This window comes from Capra hircus, chromosome 10 (assembly GCF_001704415.2).
Source record: "Capra hircus breed San Clemente chromosome 10, ASM170441v1, whole genome shotgun sequence".
Lineage (NCBI taxonomy): Eukaryota > Metazoa > Chordata > Mammalia > Artiodactyla > Bovidae > Capra > Capra hircus.
Window position 1 is genome coordinate 22,064,792 of NC_030817.1, and position 21,029 is coordinate 22,085,820.

Consider the following 21,029-nt stretch of genomic DNA (forward strand, 5'->3'; position numbering starts at 1 on the left):
AGAAAAAGACAAACACCATATGATATCACCTAGATGTGAAATCTAAAATGTGACACAAGTGAGTCCATGTACTAAACAGAAGGAGACTCACAGACTTGTGGTTGTCAAGGGTGGAGGGGAGTAGAGGAGAGATGGACTGGGAGTTTGGGATTAGCAGGCACAAACTATTACATATGGAATGGATAAATATACACAGAATGGATAAACCTTGTTTGTCCAAGGTCCTACTGTATAGCATGGAGATCTTTACCCAATATCTTGTGATAAACCATAATGGAAAAAAATTTTTTAAAGAATGTATATATTTGTAAAAAAAATTTTTTTTCATTGAAATTGTCTTGTGGAAAGAATGAAGCCTTAGCCACATCATCGTACCCTCAGCAAGGGCTGCAGAGACTTTGCTCTGCTTAGTGCATGCCTTGTGATGGCACCCACAACCTTCCCCACCCTCACCATTGTCCTTCCAAGCCCAAGCAACCGGAGGGCAGGAGGTGGGGCTCACTCACTCCTGCACCCTAGATCCCAGCTTTCTGAATGGAATTGGACATAACATCTACTGAGTTCACTTGCCATGAGTGTTGTTTGAGAGGTTTATATGCAATTACTCATAACAACTCAAAAAGGCAAACACTACTGTTATCCAGGGCTGGGATTAAGGGGAGGGAAGTGAGGCACTCAGCCTAGGTGCAAAAATGTAAAAGGGCACCAAAAAAAAAAAAACCAAAAAACTTAGGTATCAACATAGATAATATTTTACTGAAACATTTTCTTAATTCAAATATCAAAATTTTAAAGACAGGATGCAGCTTTGTACTTACAATACTCTCCGACCCCTAATCCCAGCCCTATCTGATTATGTCTTTATTTTCCTATATTTTATTCAACAACTCCATTTCTAGGTATTTATCTAAGGAATTCATCAAGGCTATGTGTAAAGAGTTACCTACAAGGATATTATTCATTGTCATGCTGTTTACGAAAATAAAACACAGGAGAACATTTGGTTGAACCATAGGAGACTGCCAACATTTGATTATTTTGGACCTAAGAAAAACAATTTCATATTGTTCAATCTAATCTAAGTATCTATCATGTATGAACTGTGATTATATAATCTATGGACCATTCACCCTCTGGAATTTCTAGGCAGCCATTAAAAATATTTGGAAGAAGACAATGACATAGAAAGGTGACAGAGAAAGATAAAGTGTTATATGAAAAGAACCAGGTACAAAACAGGATAAAAATGTTTGATTTCACTAAGAAAAAGCCACCAAAAAAGATCTGATTGATTATTCACCAAAATGTTGATAGTGGCAAGACTGAACGATGGGTTTGGGGGTGATTTCCATGTCCTTTCTGATTTCCCATCTCTTGTATATTAAACATGTACCATGTCCAAAGGGAGAAAAAAGAACAATAAAAAATAATCTGAAGGTCTTTGATCTCATACTTTTCTCGCAAAAGAATTTGTCATCCCCTCACCCTGAGAGAGGGGTAGGCACATCCATTTTTATTTATTTATTATTTATTTATTTAATATTTATTTTGGCTGCTTTGGGTCTTCGTTGCTTTGCACTGGCTTTCTCTAATCTTCCTAGACCAGAGATCAAACCCACCTCTCCTGCATTGGCAGGTGGATTCTTATCTGCTACGTAGGCCACCAGGGAAGTCCAACACATTCCTTGTTACTATTCCTGTCCTTTCACAGATGGGACTCCCAGTTTCTAGCATCTGATCCTTTGCTGACCCTTCTTTTCCTCCAGTCCCTTGCACCCCAAAACTTAGATCTTGCTGAAGGAAGTGCTTTCTCTACCACCGCCGTCTCCCACTCAGCACCCCCGACCCCAGCCCCCACCCTCCAGATCCCCATGCCTGTCTTGGGGCTGGTCTTCAGGTACAGCATCCATCACAGAGAATGGAGAATCACTTTGCTGCCCCCTCAGGCAAGTGAAAACAGTGCTGTGCGGGTGACAGGCTTTGGTGGTGTGGGGCAAGGAGGAAGTCTTGCCATCCACCACCCTCCTTCTCCATCTTCATGCAGTTGAGACCCAGCAATCCTAAGGTGCCAGTTTTTCCTTTTCCTTTTAAAATGTTTTTAGAATTAAGAGAGGTTTTTTAATTCCAAAACATACAAAGATTAAGAATCACCTACATTGCCCCCCAAATTAACAACTCAACATATTATCAGATTGGCTTTAAGCTTCCCTCTCTCTCAAGTTAATTTTTATTGGAGTATAGTTGCTTTACAATGTTGTGTTGGTTTCTGCTGTACAGCAAAATGAATCAGCTATATGTTTACATATATCCCAGCTTTTTTGGATTTCCTTCCCATTTCAGTCACCACAGAGCACTCAATAGAGTTCCTATGCTCTACAGTAGGTTCTCACTAGTTATCTGTCTCATACATGGTATCAATAGTGTATATATGTCAATAACAATCTCCCAACTCATCCCACCACCCACTCTTTCCCCCTTGGTGCCCATTTGTTTGTTCTCTATCTCTGTCTCCATTTCTGCTTTGCAAATAAGATCATCTAAGCTTCTCTCTTCTATTAATATTTTAAAAACCTGAAATAACACTACAAAGATGGTCAGAACTCTCTGTTGGTCCCCTTCCCCGTCTCCTCCGGGAATGTGCTGCGTATCTTCTTTGGTCCATTGTTATACTTTGAGATATACAGGCATACATACACACACACTTTCAAGAACAATAGACAGAATTGTTTTATATTACTCAAATTTGCATAAATGTATCATACTATGCCATCTGCAATCTGGTTCTCTTTTCCCTTCTAACATCATGTTTTTAAGCCTCTTTCATGCTGATATGTAGTGATCAAGTTCATTTATTTCACTACCACAAGCAGTCCATCCCAGCTGGGTGGGTCTGATGCCTTGGCATGGTACTCTCTGGGGCACAGGTAATACCAAGGCTTTCCCTGACTTCAAAGGTTCTGCTAATTTGGAGAGACTAAGGCAGTCACAGGGAGTCTCCCCAGCCCTCATCTTTCTAGTCCATAAAACCTTTCAAACTCGCCCAGCCCCTTGTCTTTTCTCCAGCTCCAACAGATGCCAAGATCACCAGGCCCCACCCCACTCCTCTGTCTGATCTTTGAGTATCTCTTGGCCTTCTTAGGTTCCCCATTCTGATTTCAAGAAATAAGGGAATTAAGAACCTTCACAAATTCTGCTTTCCCCTTGAATGCCATGCCGTCAGCCAGTGGGCATCCTGAGAAGTCAGGGTTTCCTCAGGTTTGTGTTGCCAGGCTAACCTGGCCACATCCTGGCTCTGTCGGCCGGTAACCCACCCTCTCCAAGTTAGGTTCCTTGTCTGTAGAATGCGGACAGTAATATTCAGCTCATCAGCCTGCTAAGAGGGGAAATATATGAAGCACAATTGGCAGGCTCCTGGCACATTGCAGGCAGAAGAAAAAAGGTTTCTGTCTCTGCCCTTTTTGTGTCTCTTCTCAGACCAGCAGTCACAGAGGTCTCTCAAAACGTAAGTCAGACCTCATCACTCTGCTGCTTATGTGAATCCCTGGGTTAGGCCAAGAAGGCTTTGCAGTATGCACCTTGGGCTCCGGGTTTGCTTGCTCTGGGGAAAGCCAGACACCATCCCCTGCAGACTCTCAAGCAGCCCTATAGAGAGGCCCACGTGGGGAAAAACTGAGGCCTCCTGCTAACAGCCAGTAGTAACCTCACTGGAAAACCCCAAGCTAGAACCACCCAGGCCAAGCCACTTCCAAATACCTGACCCACAGAGACAGTGAGAGACATAAATGACTGTTGCTGTCTTAAGTCATTACATTTTATGGTGATTTGTGATGCATGCAGCCTTAAGTAAATAATACAGAAATGAACTTATAATAACTTGCATTGTTAACCTCAGTACTTACTATGTGCTTGACACTAATCCAAACACTTTACATGTCTGCAATTGAGTGCATATTTTATACTTATAGCACATTTCAGAGCAACCATCTGAAATGGAGACTACGAGTATCCCCATTTTACAGATAAGAAAATGAAGGCACAGAACTTAGCTTAAATAACTTGCTAGGGAACAGCAGGGCTTGGAACATGCAGCTTGACAGTGGCTCCTGTGGCTGTGCCTCACGCTGCATCCCAAACAAAGCCGTAACCAGAACTGTGGTACCAAGCAGCTGGGAGTGTTCTAAGATTCACAGAGCCTGCTTTAAAGGAGGGAAGAGGAAGAAGAGAAAAGGAAAAGAGGCAACCCTCTTCTCTTCGCCCAGACTCCCCAGGTTTTACCCTTCTCCAAGATGGTTTTAAACATCTCCAATGCTGCCACTACTATGGTCCGACTCACCTCCACTGAATAAGTGAAAAATGTTACTAAAACGTTGCGCAGTGTTTTAAAGTTCTTGTCACATCTTCTTAGTTAGGGTTTGAACCCCTGGCGATGACCAGTTTCTCCTCTGCACAAGTATGCAAGCCTCATTCTTGCTTCTTCAAAGTGGCCAATATTTTTAACACATATCTTTCAAGTGGAGCAAAACTGTTCAAAGAAGGCAGCTTTGTGGATGTAGGATCAGCTAACACAATGCACATTTCTACAGTCCCCTTCCTTGCCCTTTACAGACATGGCTAATCAACTGCCTCTTTCCTACTCAGTCTGGATGCAGCTGCAGAATCCTTCTCCCCACAGTGCTCCAGGATGCCACTTCCACAGGTTCTGAGTTGCCAAGTAGAGCTGAGACCTATTTGTCATTCTGGCTCTAACAGGACAAAGACGAAACACCAAAAGCAACAGACTGGAACTAATCCCTCTGGTTTCCGAAGGAGTGAAAGGCTCCCTGCCTCCACTGCTCTTACCCCGCCTCCGAAACCCATTTTCATCACAGCGAGAGCTCAGAAGGGATTTTTAAAAAGAGAAGACACGGCAAGAAACATTGACCTTGGTTTTAATGATGGTATAAAGATGAGGGTCCAGGCTGGGAGGTGTCCATGCCCATAGATGATGGTGAATTAGGAACTAAAGACTCAGCAGCAGCTGGACCAGAAGGGACACATCCTGAAGTCAAGGTAAACTAGGCACATAACGTTCTGCTGACAATCTCCTAGCACTTCAGTAAGGAGTCATGAACACATGTAACGAGAAGCGTGGTCCAAAGAAACAGAATACAAGCCCATAAAGTAAAAAGAAACAGGTACAATTAATCTTAATAATATATTTTATTTAGCCCATTATATCCAAATATTAGCATTTCAACACATAATACAAAAACTATGAGTGAGGTATTTTCCTTTTTTTTTTTTTTTTGATACTAAGTCTCTGAAATCCAGTATGTTACACTTACAGCACGTTTCAATTTAGATACTAAACTTTCACTTCATCTATATTGAGATTTCATAAAATTTACAGCCGAAAATGTGGATTCCCTATACTGAAATGCTTCTAAACATTCTTAGACATTTTCCAATAGCTGACATGAGTGTCTGCTTTTATATTTAGATCAATTAAAATTAAAGAACATTTAAAATCTAATTTTTCCACATTTCGAGCATGCAGTAGCCACATGGCTACTCTAATGGTTAGCCCAGGTCTGCACCCTGCAGGGCTCTCCCTACCTGTGGGCCGCTGTCATCTCCCATCAGCACCCCTGTGACTATGCTCAGGGAACTTGGCCTGGCTCTTCTGAACACTCTTGCTCAGGCTGGGCCTCACAACAGGTTTCATTTTTTGATCAGGCCCTTTATTACTCTCTCTGCTTGGCTTGCCAAGCAGCTTTGTCCCCATACAGGCTTTCAGATCTCCCAGGCCCCAACCTGGCTCTGAACCCTGGCCCAGGTGTGGATCAGGGACCCTGCTTGACTGGAAGGGCTGTCTAGGTGATGCCGTGTTCTCTGCTTTGCAGAAAACCAGGAGTGGGCAATTTGGGGGTACATCCAGGGGCAAGTTCATTTCTGCTCAGTGTTTTAGAAGAAGGCCCTTGTCATTTGCCTGCTCCTATAAAGTGGCACCAAGCCTGTACTAAAGGTTTACTGTAGGCAGCTCTGCTCTCTACCTGGAACCACTCTTGGCTTATGATCCAAAAGGCCCATCGCCTTCCCTGGGCCCTGCAGAATGTGTGCTCTGTCCCTTGGTTCCTTTTCTTCCTATGGACTCATGGGTTGTTTGGCTGTCGTTCAGTCCTATCACTTTATACCTTCAAGGCACCAACACCAGAGCAGATATTACTAATCGATCACAGGTTCTTTCTCCCTGAGTCTCAGGCTGGGCTCTACCCCAAACCCTGGCATGATGCCTCTAGCCTCCCATACTCCTCCCAGCTTCCCCCAAGCACCCAGTAAAGGATTTCACAGGAAGGGGAAAAGATGGCTTCCAAGCCAAGAATCTGGTCACAGACTTGTGAGGTGCCAGAAGCTAAGGGCCTGGAAGTGACTTGGCAACTTTGGAAGGCAACACGTGTTCCCTCTGGCAGTGGCATCAAGGCCAGACTCCCTTGAAATGAAAGACCTTGAAATGTCAGAAGCTCTCCCCAACAGTTCGTTTAAAGAAGCTAAAAGCCAGAGCCACTGTGAGAAGATAAAGGGATGGAAATCTGAAGTCGGAAAAGCAGTGTCTAAATGGACATGACTGACAGGGGTCTCGGACTGTTGGTGACCTGGACCACAGAAACAGAGCACCTGCAGGTTGCCAGGCACACGAAGCTATATCATACCTGGGCACTGGGGAGGCACTGAAATCAGGGCACGCAGCCCCAGGCCCAGGCAGAGCCCACTTCCAGAAAGCAACACCTTCATCCACCTCCTGCCTGGGAAAAAAAAAAAAAAACAAAAAACAGCCATGCAGGCTTGTTGATTCTGCCAGGGCTCAGGTCTCTACCCTCCATGTCTGAGGGAAGGCTCTGGATGCTTCAGCCTCCAGGATCTGTTTGTACAGAAGTGGGCAGGAAAATGCAAGAATTCCAAGTTTCCGCACTGCCAGAAAACATCCTCTCCAGAGTCCCAATGCACCTGAAGAGAACACGATGAACCAGACGAAGAAACAAAGTGGTGTCTGATCAGGTAGCACCTCACAGCAGAATTCTCCTTCCCACACAAAACTCTCCCCCAGAGCCCTACCCCGTCCTCCCCCACTCCAATATTTCAACAAGGGCCCCATTATCTTTTGTTTTTTAAATCTCTTCAGGCACTAGCACCCTTTGTTCCCCTCAACCAGCCTCACCACGCACACATACGCCCACACACACACACACACACACACACACACACACTCAGGACACACAAGTACCTCACTGATCTCACATTGTAGAGAAACAAGTGTTCCAGCCACAGCACATCTTTCAAAAAACCTAGGTTTACCTCTTTAAGAACTAACACTTACTAATATATTTGACCACACTGCTGGAAATTTTTCTGAACTGAATGACATAAGCTCCCTGACATCCCAAGCCGGTACACTGAATGTAATTGATCACTTCCTGATGACTCAGGGACATGTTTCCGAGCCCATCTTTGCCATGGTCTAGAGGGCCTAATGAGCTGGACTTTCACCTCGGGCCACTTTCCCCCTCGCTTACCTGCAGACATACTGCCCTGGGCTTTGGCTGTCTGGAATACTCACTCCTGAGATGTCTGCCTGGCTTACTCTATCCATTCATGCTGTAGCTATAGCTCAAACACCATCTTATCCAGCAGGCCTTTCCTGGCCACCCTTCTCTCATCTTTCTGTCCCCTTTGCCGCTTTATTTTGTTACAGTATTTCCCATCACCTAACACATAGTAAGGACTTCCCTGGTGGCTCAGATAGTAAAGCGTCTGTCTACAATGCGGGAGACCTGGGTCGGGAAGATTCCCTGGAGAAGGAAATGGCAACCCAACCCACTCCAGTACTCTTGCCTAGAAAATCCCCCATGGACGGAGGAGGCCGGTGCAGGCTACTGTTCATGGGGTCACAAAGAGTCGGACATGACTGAGTGACTTCACTTTCTTTTCTTTCTTTAACACATAGTATATTTATCTGTTTATGGTCTGTCTCCTCCACTAGGGTGTAAGCTCCTTTAGAGCAGGGACCTTGCCTGTTTTGCTTTTCCCAGAGCCTGTAACCATACTGGCACACAGTACATGCCCAGTAAATAGTTGTCCAGTGACGGAATAAATGATGCCTGCAGCGTTTCTGACCAGTGTCCACCTGGTCAGAAGGGGGAAGGGGATGGCTTCATCTTCACACAGCTGGTTGGTCCTTTGCTGTCAGCTGTCACTTCTCAGTGTATCAGCAGCTCCTAACAAGGCCCCAGCTTGCTTGCTCTAATCTGCTCTATATGTAACCTATGAAAAGCTGAAGGTTACCAAGAGACAGACAACCTTCTGAACTCCTTAAACTGATTTTTACAAACAATCTGGGTTTCTAAGGCTGTGGCCAAATTCCAAGCCTGTCTTCTGAATAAAGTCCAAGAGCTTGAAGCTATGAATTCTTTGCTTGGGGGTCTTTGCAGCCTCATTACGCATTGTTGAGAGTCTGAAGTCCAGCCAGAGACACTCCTGCAGACGTGTCTGTGTGCCTCCCAGACTCACACATGAATAACATAGGCTTCTCCTTCGTAGAAGGCGAGCTGCGCCGTCCCATCAGTGTTTTGAGAGAAGAGAACACAATGGGTTTGGTCCAGTTTATTCCTTGTGAGAACTGGTTTCACACTCTTCTGAACACAAGTGGCCTGGTTTTTGTATGCCTCACCCTCTGGCCTTATTCTTTTTAATGCCAGCACCATCAGATCATGAGTCCTGGCTTGGGGCCATCTCACTCTAGCAGGAATGACCAACAGGGTCAAAGATGGTTTGAGTTGAAAGCGACCTCAGAGATCCCGTAGTTCAAGTCTCATCTGACAGATGAGGAAACTAAGGGCCCAGAGATTGGAAGTGACTCACCTAAGGACACACAGCCCCCTGGGAGCAGAGCTGAGCCTAGGAGAGAAGGTCATCTGTCCTTTATTCTGCATCTTCTCTCCATCCCCTCACCCTCTCATCCCTGGCAGCCAACATCTGCTTCCATCCTGGGCCATCCTGTTCTGCCTGGACCTGACCCAGCTACGGCCCGGGGGAAATCCCACAACAGCAGGGCTCACAATTCTGAGCATGTTAAGAGATGTCACCTCCTCTCCGAGCTCTGAGACGATGCTGTCCCTGATCTGCATGGAGCTATACCTCACTTTCTGGACTGGCAGGAAAGTGGCACTGGTGCCTTTAAGCTAACCTGGAGCTCTTCCTAATGGGTCCAGAAAAGCGGAAAGGCTATACCTGAGGCAGACTTGCCTCCGTATCTCCCCAGACGAGGCCTGAGCCTTATCTTGCCTGCAGAGTATAATGATCCCCTAACTGTCCCCAAATGTCCCCGGTCTGCCACTCCCGCCTGTTCTGAAATGTTCACAGAAGTCCTCCGATGGCCTTCCTGTCTCTAACCAGATACTGACAAAGGGTGTGGCTGAAATTCATGGTGAGGGGGGCCAGGCCTCCTCCATAAACACAGCTCAGGGCACTGCCAGCCGGCACCACCCTGGAAAGCAATGGTCAGGGCCCCCAGGGGACAGCCCAGGCCATCTGGAAACTCTCCCCAGGCGGGATGAGGGAAACAGAAGCGGCATATGCGAAGATCAGATTCAAGAGGCCTCAGGTGGGTGGAAAACCTCTGTGGACCTTGTTCTGGGGAGCAGGAAAGATCCTGAAGACCAGCACTTCCGACTCTGTGGCCTTGCCTCTGACCAGCCTCGGCCTCCTTTCCTTCCCTTCTTGGCAGCTCCAAAGGGACAGGGAGGGGACAGCACAGTGGCAGTTATGGCTTTCTTTTCGTCACTCTCTTCCCTGGCCTTGGGGGGTTTGGCCAGCCCTGATTCCCTGGGTGCCAGGTCTCTGGTGGTATAATAATTGGGCCCTATTTCCAACTCAGTTACAGAGCTGCCTGACACCTTTGGAGACAGTCAGGACCACGAGCCTTTTTCTCCTCCTCCAACTGCTGCTGGAAGCGAGCACTGACCTGACAACAGGGAGTGTGAAGAGAAACCCTGGCCAGCTTTCAGACTGTTCCAGGGATGGTCAGCTCAACAAGAAAGTGTTCCTTCTGGTAAAAAGTAATCTCTCTCTTTCTGCAACTTTCACCCACTAGCGTGTTAGCTGCTCAGTCATTTCCAGCTCTTTGCAACCCCATGGACTGTAGCCCACCAGGCTCCTCTGTCCATGGAATTCTCCAGGTAAGAATACTGGAGTGGGTTGCCATTTCCTTCTCCAGAGGATTTTCCTGACCCAGGGATTGAACCCAGGCCTGCACTGCAGGCAGATTCTTTACTGTCTGAGCCACCAGGGAACCCACTAACCCCAGTTCTATTCCTTGGAGGCCGACAGAATAATTCAAATAAGTCTCTAGTCTTTTCTGTTGGCTCAGTGCTAAGCATTGATGTGGGACTCAGAAGCATGAGACGTGGTTAAGAAGTTTACACTTTAATCAAGGAGTCAAGAGTGACTTTATTCAGTCGTTGAATATTTTTAAAATAATTATCTTGATTGGCTTTATCATTATAATGTTAACAGATGTTTATTACAGAAAATGCTGGAGAAAGCCAAAAGTTAGACAGGAAGATTATCCATAATCCTACTTTTCCTCCTGCCAACATTTTGTTCTATATGGCTTTTGCATTTTTTCCCCCAACAAATGTTTATGGAGTGAATTCAAAACAAGGTGCTGCTGTTTATAATAGCCAGGACATGGAAACAACCTAGATGTCCATCAGCAGATGAATGGATAAGAAAGCTGTGGTACATATACACAATGGAGTATTACTCAGCTGTTAAAAAGAATACATTTGAATCCGTTCTGATGAGATGGATGAAACTGGAGCCAATTATACAGAGTGAAGTAAGCCAGAAAGAAAAACACCAATACAGTATACTAACACATATATATGGAATTTAGAAAGATGGCAATGACGACCCTGTATGCAAGACAGCAAAAAAGACACAGATGTGTATAACGGACTTTTGGACTCAGAGGGAGAGGGAGAGGGTGGGATGATTTGGGAGAATGGCATTGTAACATGTATACTATCATGTAAGAATCGAATCGCCAGTCTATGTCCGATGCAGGATACAGCATGCTTGGGGCTGGTGCACGGTGATGACCCAGAGAGATGTTATGGGGAGGGAGGTGGGAGAGGGGTTCATGTTTGGGAACGCATGTACACCTGTAGCGGATTCATGTCAATGTATGGCAAAACCAATACAGTATTGTAAAGTAAAATAAAGTAAAAATAAAAATTTTAAAAATAAATTAATTAATTAATAAAAATTCATATGAAGGAATATTCAGTTAGGTCAGAGCTTATGGGTTATTAAAGTTTGGTTCCAGGCAAATGTTAAATAAAAAAAAAAAAAAAAACAAACAAGGTGCTGACCTAGGTGCTCTCCAGGAAAGACATGCTAATGTATCAGACTTGGATCTTACCCTGAGGATGCTTCAGAGAAAAGACAAGAGCATGGGCTTCAGAGGCAGACACACCTTCAAATCCAGAACTTAACTCGGTGCTAGATCACGGGCAAGTCACCGGCTCTGTCTGAGCTTCAGTTTACTCATGTTAACTGGGCATGATAATGGCGCTGACCTTATTAGGTTACTGAAGGGATTCTAGGAGGTTCAGGCCTGTAAAACACCTAACACAGCACTGACGTGTCCCACAAATGCCGCCACCAGAAACAACACAGAGGCAGCAGTGATTACGGAGGCTAACGGGCATAGGTCAAAGATTACAGAGTTCAGGGAAGAGAAGCTGAGGCCGGTTCCAAAGCAAGCTGCACACCGCCTGGGGCGGCACCAAGCACGCTGTCTGGCTCAGTGAACCGAACTTCCGCCCTCGTGGACTCATCACTGACCTGAGTCTCACAACTCTGCCCCCTGCTCCTTTCTGAAACCCTTCGGTCTCCTGTCTGTTTAGCCTCACTGTTCACGTGGTTGGGGGGAGGTGCCTCAGGTCTCTTCAAGAAGGCAAAGGGATAAATCTGCAATCTTGTAACTGTAATGAACTGCTCGGCTCCAGGCTCCCCTCTGAGCCCAGGGGGGTTTCTTCCATTACAGCAAGACAGTCCTGGGGCCCAGCCAGGCCCATCAGTGCCCTTGCACGCCCACTTCAATGGCACTTCCAGACCCCAGGGCTTCCTGTGCCCACAGAGATGACAAACACAGTCACCAAAGAGGAAAGCCAGGCCCAACACCCTCAGAGCATCTGGTGCAGGAACTGCTGCTACGACAGCAGCGGGAGGACGACCAGAACCCTAAAACGGATCCTGCGTCTTCAGCACGCGGGTCTCCCAGAAAGGGACTCTTGGGCTGTGAGGGCCCTTACCAGTCCTGTGGCCTCAGTGTGGTCCCCAGGTCCTACAGACAGGTCTCAACAGGATCCAGGCCGGGAGTCCAATAAGAAGAAATTGCGTCCTTTCAATTCAAACATTTTGGCAAAAGGAATTGGGGATTCTCCCTCCCCACCCTCTATCTTGTGTGGTACCTACACAAATTAATATAACATCATTTTCGGTCATTTAGGCAAATCATAATTCCCACAGTTCTGAAATGCACACATTATAAATAAAATATAAACCTATCCAGACTGAACTGAAGCCTCTGCTCTCAGAGAACAGTGCTGGAAAAGCCATCATCTATATTCCCTTCTGCTAGGTAAGCAGGGATCCCTGTGCAGGCTCTAAGGTTACCAGGGGAACTACTCCAGACAGGGGTAGCCCCTCAATTAGCCATAAATCTTACAACTTTGTTCAAAAGAACTCCCTTGAAGCCATTTATCTGCTTCTAGAAATGAAACTATCATCAATGTACCCAAGGGTCCACACACCTTATAAATCATTTCACCCAAATTTATTTATTTAAATAAATCCCAAACATAGCAGGGCTTGTGAGATCTTAGTTCCTGGACCAGGGATCAAACCCATGCCCTTGGTATGGAAAGCACAAAATCTTAAACCACTGGGAATTCCCTCACTCAGATTTAACACACAAAATAACTAAGGTCCAGAGATACAAGTTTTTGTCCATGCTCACTGAGCAGTACCCCACCGATAGGATAAAAAACTCCAGCTTGGGAACACTCTTGCCTAAAACTTCCATGGTTTCAAATAGGAGACCTTGTAAAGGAGTACACCTATCCTAAAAATACCCACAATGGGCAGTCTTTTAAAAATATGTCTGTAAAGTGAAATCCGTGTAACACCTTAGTATCCTGCCCCCCTCTCCATGCCTAATAGAGACTTCACATATGGAAAACCAAACCAATCACAAATGTTCTTCCCGGCTGTGAGGCCCGAAGACTGAAGGCCAGCTGTGCCTGCTCCACCTCCTGCTTTGGCTGCTGTCCAGAGCTAGCGAGCATCAGTGTAGGTTCAAGTAGATATCCTCAAATCCACTGCCTTGCCCATAAAGCACAGCATGGAGAAAATCACAGACCCTGCCACCTCGCAAACAGCCATTTACTGATGAAGTCAGTATCTATCCTTCTTTAGTTTGACAGATTCCATAACCAGTTTTGCACATCAAAATTTATGACACATGGGCTGACAGCAGGACAGAATATTAAAAATCAGGACCTCCCCGAGAAATCTGGGCCATCCGGTTGCCATGCCGACACCCCACAATGCCAAACAAGTGTCTCCAAGGTCCAGAAACAACTTGGCTGGCTTCGGATCACCCAGACACTGTGAAGCCAGAGCTGCCTCCTGGCCCAGGCTGTTATGCAGACCCTCCCTTTCTCAGCTCAGCTCTCTGATCCCCCAGGGGAGGGATGATGACGCCTGTCTGAATTTCCTTAGCCTCTGTCAGCAGAGCTGGCTGCATCATTCCCTAAGAATCTGAAAATCCACGTGCGGCACATTCTGGCCCAACTAGACAGGGACATGTTTTGAAATGGTAAGAAGACCAGTGAGAGTTTAACCATGGATTTCAGACAGAAAGCAAATCTTCAGCTGCACCTGCCCCGTTTAAGCTGAACAAAGGGTTTATCTCCTGGAGAAGCTGAACATACATTCCTCTAGCTCTCTAGTTAAGAGTCAGGCTGGAGCTGGAATAAAGTATTAGTGGGATATGACACTTGGATCATTGATGGCTCCCAGAGATGAGCAAAAATCGTTTTTCACTCATTTAACAGTACTTCTTAAGTCTTGCTGTGCTCATCAAGGTGGGGTTGCATGAAGCTTCCTGCACAGTCCCTGAGTGATAGCTGCCACTCAATGAAGAGACAGGCCGATAGCTGAGAATCCCAATGAAGTGAAATACCCCAGAAGATGGGAATGCAAGGCTGTGTCAAAGGCAGGGTGTGACTGGGGATCAACGCCCAGGGAACAGACATCCTGGGCTTAAAGCCTAAGAACAGTGAGGGAGCGGGCTATGCCTGGAGTGGCTGGAGAAGGCTCTGCTGCTCACTGCCGGGAACTTCCACTCTCCCTCTCTTCCTGCACCTCCGTTCCTGGCTCCCCGATTCTTCTTCATACTTGAAACCCGGCTTCCAGTTCACAGCCCTCTTCTAATCTGCCGCAAGTCCGACCACAAGGGAACAAGGAGAGGACGTTCACTGCAGCCCCCATGACCTCCAATTTCTACCCCCTCAAAATGAATGCCACCCACATTCAGCAGCGCCCCCCAAGCCCCCGGCACCCTCCGGGGCTCTCAGTCTGAGTGGCCTGGCCCGCATTTTGAAGCGCAGGCACCTGTGATGAGACCAGCCTGGAGCTCTGAGCAGCAGTTAGCTTCTCTGTGCCCTTCCGTTCCATTCCCCCTCATCCCCTCCCCCTCTTCCTCGAGCTCAGACCCTCCTCCCATCACGTCACCACAGAAAAGGACAGAGCATTTGGGCAGTCTGCGTCTCCCCTGCCACTCCAGGCCCGCCTACTCTGGGCCAGAGCTGGCCCTCTTGGAGAGCAGGAACGCAGCAGCTTGGATGAGTCCTTGCTGTGGAAGCTCCCCGGGGTCGGTCAGGGGCCGCTCCTGGTTTGCCCAGTTCTGACTCTGATCTATCTGTCCACCCAGATCCCAACTCCCCGGGATCTTGACCCCGGAGGCTTTTTGCCTCATCAGCCTGTCTGTCCAAACGTCCACAAGTGCTTTGGAAACGTTGTGCTAGTGGTAGGCACAGTCAGCTCAGAGCAGAGCGTTTCACCTAATCAGGGCGCAGTCCCAGAGAGCTCCACCAGAGGGGGAGATGGGCATGGGGGAGTGGGGCTGGGGGAAAACCCGGGGGCCCCAAAGTCTCCTCAGGCACAGCCTGGAAATGCTCTTTTGCAGGGGATAGCTACTTCTTTCCTGGTAGGTAACAAGACACGGAATCTGGGACAGGATGGGAACACGAGAGCCTTCCACACAACGACAACCTCCCTACAGACAACACTCCGTTTTCCTGGGATTCGGCTGCCTTGGCACGAAGACCTCAGATTCTCCTCCACACAAGCCTTCGCCCTCCTGACCCTGCGCCTCCCTGGGGGGCTCCTCAAGGCCAGGCCTTTCAGAATGGCCACGCTCAGCCCCACACTCCGCTCCCCCAGGAGGCCCCGCCCCTTAGCTCAGACCCGAGGGTCGCCCGAGGGTCTCGCCCACCATCCGCCCCCATCCGAAGGACGCGGCCCGCCCGAGCGCGCCTGTCGCGGGTCCCGGAACCTCCCGTCTCAACAGGTGCCCCTGCCACACACAGCTGTCACCCGGGGCCCAGGAGGAGGCGGTGACAGGCACGCCCCAGTCCAGGCCCCCAGAGCGTCGGGAGGGCACACTTGCACCTCCATCGAGCCCCAGCCATGCCCCGCCGTTCGCACTGACGTCGCGGGGCCAGACACTGCTAGTTCACCCGTGGTGATGGACTGGTGTTGGCGCGAGGGACGCCTTCAGGACGAGACCTTTCCCGGATCCAGAGAACCCTGGGGGTAGTCGTAGGGAGTCCTCATCACAAGCAGGTTCAAGTTGACCGGGTCTGAGAAGGGGGCTCGAAGTCCAGCACAGCCCCTAGTGACCGTGCCTTACCCAGCGTCCTCACCCCACGTCTTTTGCCCCCAAGAGGCTGGAGAGGGCGAGAGCGCGGCCACCCACGCGCTTAGCAGCGTGCGGTTCCCACTGCCCGCTTGCGGTGCGCAAGGTCCAGCTGCCTTCGCGGACGCATGAGGCGGGGGTAACCCCTAACCCCCAACTCCCGGTCCCTGCGCCCCGGGCCCCGCGGCGCAGTGCCGAGAGCGCCGCCACGTTCCCAGTCGTGTGCGCACGCCGGGCCCACCAAACTTGCAGTACTTTCTCCCAGCCCCCACCCGCTGTCACCCTCCCTCCATCCCTGCGCCCTGGCCCCGCTAGCCCGACAGAGGTTGCCATAACAACGGACAGGAATGCTCCAACGTATACAAAGCCGGCGGAGCGCAGCGGGCACGCAGCCCCCGGCCCGGCCCCGCGCCCTCTGCAGCCGCGCGGGGCTAGGACGCGCGCCGCGGCTCCCCGGCCGCCCACCCCGCGCGCAGCGCGTACTCACAATGAGCGGGATGGTGCGGTCCTCTCGGAGCTGCTCTGGCCTCCCGCCCGCCCTCTTTGCGCCCCGGCCGCCGGAGGATGCTGCGTGGGCTCGGTTGTCCTGCCATAAGTAGTAGAAAGTGCCCAGGATCCAGGCTACGGTCAGAATGGCGATGGCATTGGCGCGGATCTTCCTCATGGTGGGCGGGCGGACGCCCGGAGTAGGGGCCCGGGCCGGCGTGCTCTCGGGGCCGGGGCGGGGGCCACTCTCAGCCCCAGCTGTTTGTTTTCGCTCGCGCGGGGCCGCTCTGTCCTGCAGAGCAGAAAAAGGAGAGAGGTGGGGGGTGGGGGGGTGATAGGGAGAGACAGGAGCGCGGAGCGATCCTCACGGTCCTAATGCCCTTCAGCCCCAGGCGCGCGCCTCCCCCGGGCGCCCATTCATTCGCTCGCAGAGCCCGCCCAGCGCTCCAGCCCCGGCGGGTTGCCGGGCCGCTGCGCCCCGGGAAAGGAGCGCAGCGGATGCGAAGCGGCGCGAGAGGAAGGCCCGGCGAGGCAGACGCCCGCGGCGGAATGGCGACGGGCCAGAGCCAGTCTCGACTCCAACTGCTCCGCGACCGAGCTCCCGGCGCCTGCCCCCGCGCGGCCCGGGTCTGTCCCGCCTACCTCCACCCACTCCCGGACCAAGCGGCCCTGAGTCACCGGCTGGAGATGCGCGACCCCGGCCGGGGCCCGCGCAGCGGAGCTGCAGTTCTGGGGCTGCGCTCTGAACAGGGTTTAAGATGTGTTCGGCGAGTCCTTGGGAAGGGGCAGCTGGGTGCGAGGAGAGTCTGGACTTTGCATCGGGATCCTCCGCAGCCTAGGATGCCGAGCCGCCAGAGGGCCCGCCCCGAGGAGGGATTGGAAGCCGGTGCACTTGACATTCGAAGAGAGCGAAAGGGAAGAGACGCGGCTTCGCAGCCAGTGAAAGGAGATTGTGGGTACAACCACCTCACCTCTTCCGTTGGCCTGGGGCTCCCAGCGTTCACGATGCTTCCCTCCACCCCGCCTCGTTGTCCGCTGGACAACTCGGGGGTATCGTCGTCACCGTTTCATCAGGAAGAAGGGAGGAGGCCAGAGAGGCTGGAAGATTCGCCCGAGGCCACACGACTAATTAGTGGCAGAGCCCATTCTAGACACTACCTCTCCGTCTGACACTTAAAGCAAAGTTCAAAACACGGACACAGAAACCAGTGAGATTCTGCCCCGGCTCTATGTGAACTACTCTCACTTCCGAGCAGACAGCAAGGTGGGCTGTTAGTTCTAGGAGACCAGCGCAGGATCAGGCATGAAACAGACACTCAGGGAATAGATATTAGATATTAAATAGATATTAAATTAACTAACCAAGCAGAGGTCACAGAGGAAGAAATACTGTACCACAAGGCAGTCTTAAGGAAAGGCTTCTCAAAGAAAGTAGATAAATTCTTCGAATGAAGTCTTAAGAGGCAGGAAAGGGGAGGACAGGGCAGGGTGTGAGCTCCATGAACAGCCTGAGAAAACGTCCAGAGGATGAAAGTACTTGATGCTTTCAAAGAAGAGAGGTACCTGGTGGTGCTGGGCACCAGGATCTGGAAAGTTCTTGGTGGGAGTTGAGGTTGGCCAGGCTGAGGCAGTCTGGACCCAGGAGGCCCTTGCATGTGAGAGGCAGGGTTGTCAAGGAGTTTGTGTTCTCCTGGTGCTCCTGGACACTGGCTGGTCTGAAAGACCACCTGGGGTCCTGGCCTCTAAATGAAGCTGGCAGATGGTGAGGTCACAGCTCATGCTTTATCCTACCACCTCCATCAGCACCCCTCCTTCCCTGTTTCTCCAGCAGCAGGACTGAAATGTGCATGTAGTAGACGCTCCATACCTTTCCATTGGAGTGAAGTAAATTGAAGGAAGAAAACCTGAGTGGGTTTTCTGGCTGCAGAAAAGTCATCGTTATAACTGCAATATCCTTTCCTCACTCTGAAGTCTCACCACGAGGACAAATCCAAAAATGACCCTTGCAAGAATGTGACCCTAAGAAGGGTCATGGACAAAAAAGGATCTCACCAAGAGCTCTGTAAGAGTAGCAGGGAATCTGAGGCAGGAGGAGATGGTAACAGGAGCAATAGGAGAAGGTGCGGGGATTCCTGCCAGCCTTGCTGTCCCCCGTCTGCCTTGCCTGGAGAGTTTAATTAGACTGCAGCAGGGACCAGGATTCATTTCCACAGACCAAGAAAACCACTGTCCAGCCACTCTCTGGTTTCTGCAGGAATCATGGGGCAGATCCAGGGGTCATATTCTGTCTGGGAAGCCAGGGAGACCTTGCTCCTTAGGAATCAGGCCCCACAGGCATCTCCAGACAAGGAGAAAATGTAAGGGAACTGCCATCCTGGTGTCCCCACCTCCATACAGGCTCTCAGGTCAGCCAGATGGGAAGACTCGGAGAATGGCCCTCTGTTGCTGTAGGCTGCTCCCTCCATCAGCCTGGTCTTTGCATGTCTAGTTGCCTTTGGTCATGAAGAACCGGGTAAGAGGATGTGGAATCCAAAGACATCCCTTCAGCATAGGGGATGAAGCTGGATCAGGCCAAACCGAAATCAGGCTGATGGGTTTCTGATGGCTCCAGAAGGAGGGCTCCATGAGGGGAGGGAGGGAAGGAAGTTCTGGAATTTGTCAGGATTTCTGTGAGTCTCACCCCTTATTCCCCAGGGCTCAGTGGGGAGGATGCCATACATCTGCCCCAGATTGTCACTGCGTGGTAACTCTGTCCCGAAGACAAACTTCCCCACTCAGTTCAGTTCAGTTCAGTTGCTCAGTCATGTTTGACTCTTTGTGACCCCATGGACTGCAGCACGCCAGGCCTCCCTGTCCATCACCAACTCCCGGAGCTTACTCAAACCCATGCCCATTGAGTCAGTGATGCCATCCAGCCATCTCATCCTCTGTTGTCCCCTTCTCCCGCCTTCAATCTTTCCCAGCATCAGGGTCTTTTCAAATGAGTCAGCTCTTCGCATCAGGTGGCCAAAGTATTGGAGTTTCAGCTTCAACATCAGTCCTTCCAATGAATATTCAGGACTGATTTCCTTTAGGATGGACTGGTTGGGTCTCCTTGCAGTCCAAGGCATTCTCAAGAGTCTTCTCCAACACCACAGTTCAAAAACATCAATTCTTCGGCACTCAGCTTTCTTTGTAGTCCAACTCTCACATCCATACATGACTACTAGGAAAACCATCGCCTTGACTAGACAGACCTTTGTTGGCAAAGTAATGTCTCTGCTTTTAATATGCTGTCTAGGTTGGTCCCCACTCACTCCTCCTCACCAGAAAAGAAAAAACCACCGGAGTGTAGCCTCTCTGGGGGGTGTTAGACTTCACAGGCAGCCCCTCTTTAAAAATAAGCACAGGAAACTTCCCTTGGGGGTGGGGGGTGGGGCTAAGGGGGCAAGTGATTTCACGCTCATTTGACCCCCAGAAATTTGATATAGACAGAGGTTGAGTGATGAGTTGTTAGTCACAGGCACACTGGAAGAGCTGGGAACGCGCAGCTGCCACCGTGGCTACAGCGCATGGTCATTCTTCCAGATTCTAATCCCAAATAGACACAGAACTGAGGCTCAGCCCTCCCTGAGATGGATTTCAGTGTTCAGACCCGGAGCATTGTTCCCTCTCTGTGCCTAGCTAGGAATGACTCCGGCAGAACTGTAGAAGCAAAGCAACACCTAAGAGACTTCGTGGTGCCTAGCAGTAGCAGCAGCAGCGGCAGCAGTGAACTTTGAAACCAACAACGGTTATAATAATAGCTATAGTTCGCTGAGTTCCTAGCAGGTGCCAGCTGTCAGGCCGGGATCTCACACGCATTATCTCTAAAGGCCCTGAAACTTGCAGGTGGCTCAGGGAAGCTCTCAATTGCAGAGAGTCACACAACAGGTGGGCGGAGGGGCTGGGTTCAGTCCCATTTTCCATACCAGTGTCTGGGCACCAGTGCCCGGCTTCTGAGGCCACTGGGGAGTCTGCAAGGTGGTCAGAAGTTCTATGTGCAGCGACCTCACTTCCCGCTCTGGGCCTCCATTTTCTTTTCTGGAAAAGAAGGGATGTAGAGAGATGACCTCCAGGTCATCCATTCTGGACTCCAGCTGTGCCATTTTGGACTTGCAGGTCCTTGGGCATTGTTTCTCTTGTGACATCCCTATTGGACACAGTCCCCTCCTCTTTAAAAGTGCTGAAACCAGTACTCATGTAAGCTGGGCAAAGTGCCACATGCTCCTGGCATTCCAAGAGGTCCCAGGGAGCTGTCTGCCCCTGAGAATTTGATGCATGGATTTGAGGTGGTGGGGGTGGCGAAGAGGTGGGGACGGTAACAGAGGGCAGAAAGGATATAGGTCAGTGTGAGGCCCTAGCTCTGGAGTTCGACAACGTGAATTCAAGCACTGGTCCCGTCACATGTGAGAGCAGTTTGGGCAAATTCTTACTCCTTCTCTTAGCCATGGTTTCCTCAACTGGAAAGTGGGGCAGTGACAGCCCTTAACTTGTAGCA

The 21,029-nt window shown here is 49.8% G+C and overlaps 1 protein-coding gene across 1 annotated transcript in view; it reads right to left on the bottom strand.

Annotated features, from left to right (window-relative positions):
* The window catches only part of GALNT16 (polypeptide N-acetylgalactosaminyltransferase 16), a 109,762-nt gene extending 92,510 nt beyond the window's left edge, over window positions 1-17,252 (bottom strand). The window contains exons 1-2 of the mRNA XM_018054041.1: window positions 17,153-17,252; window positions 16,512-16,802 (exon numbers count right to left, since the gene is read on the bottom strand). Of these exons, the coding sequence (XP_017909530.1) occupies window positions 16,512-16,688 (177 nt within the window). The 5' untranslated portion in view covers window positions 16,689-16,802; window positions 17,153-17,252. The remainder of the gene's footprint in view (window positions 1-16,511; window positions 16,803-17,152) is intronic.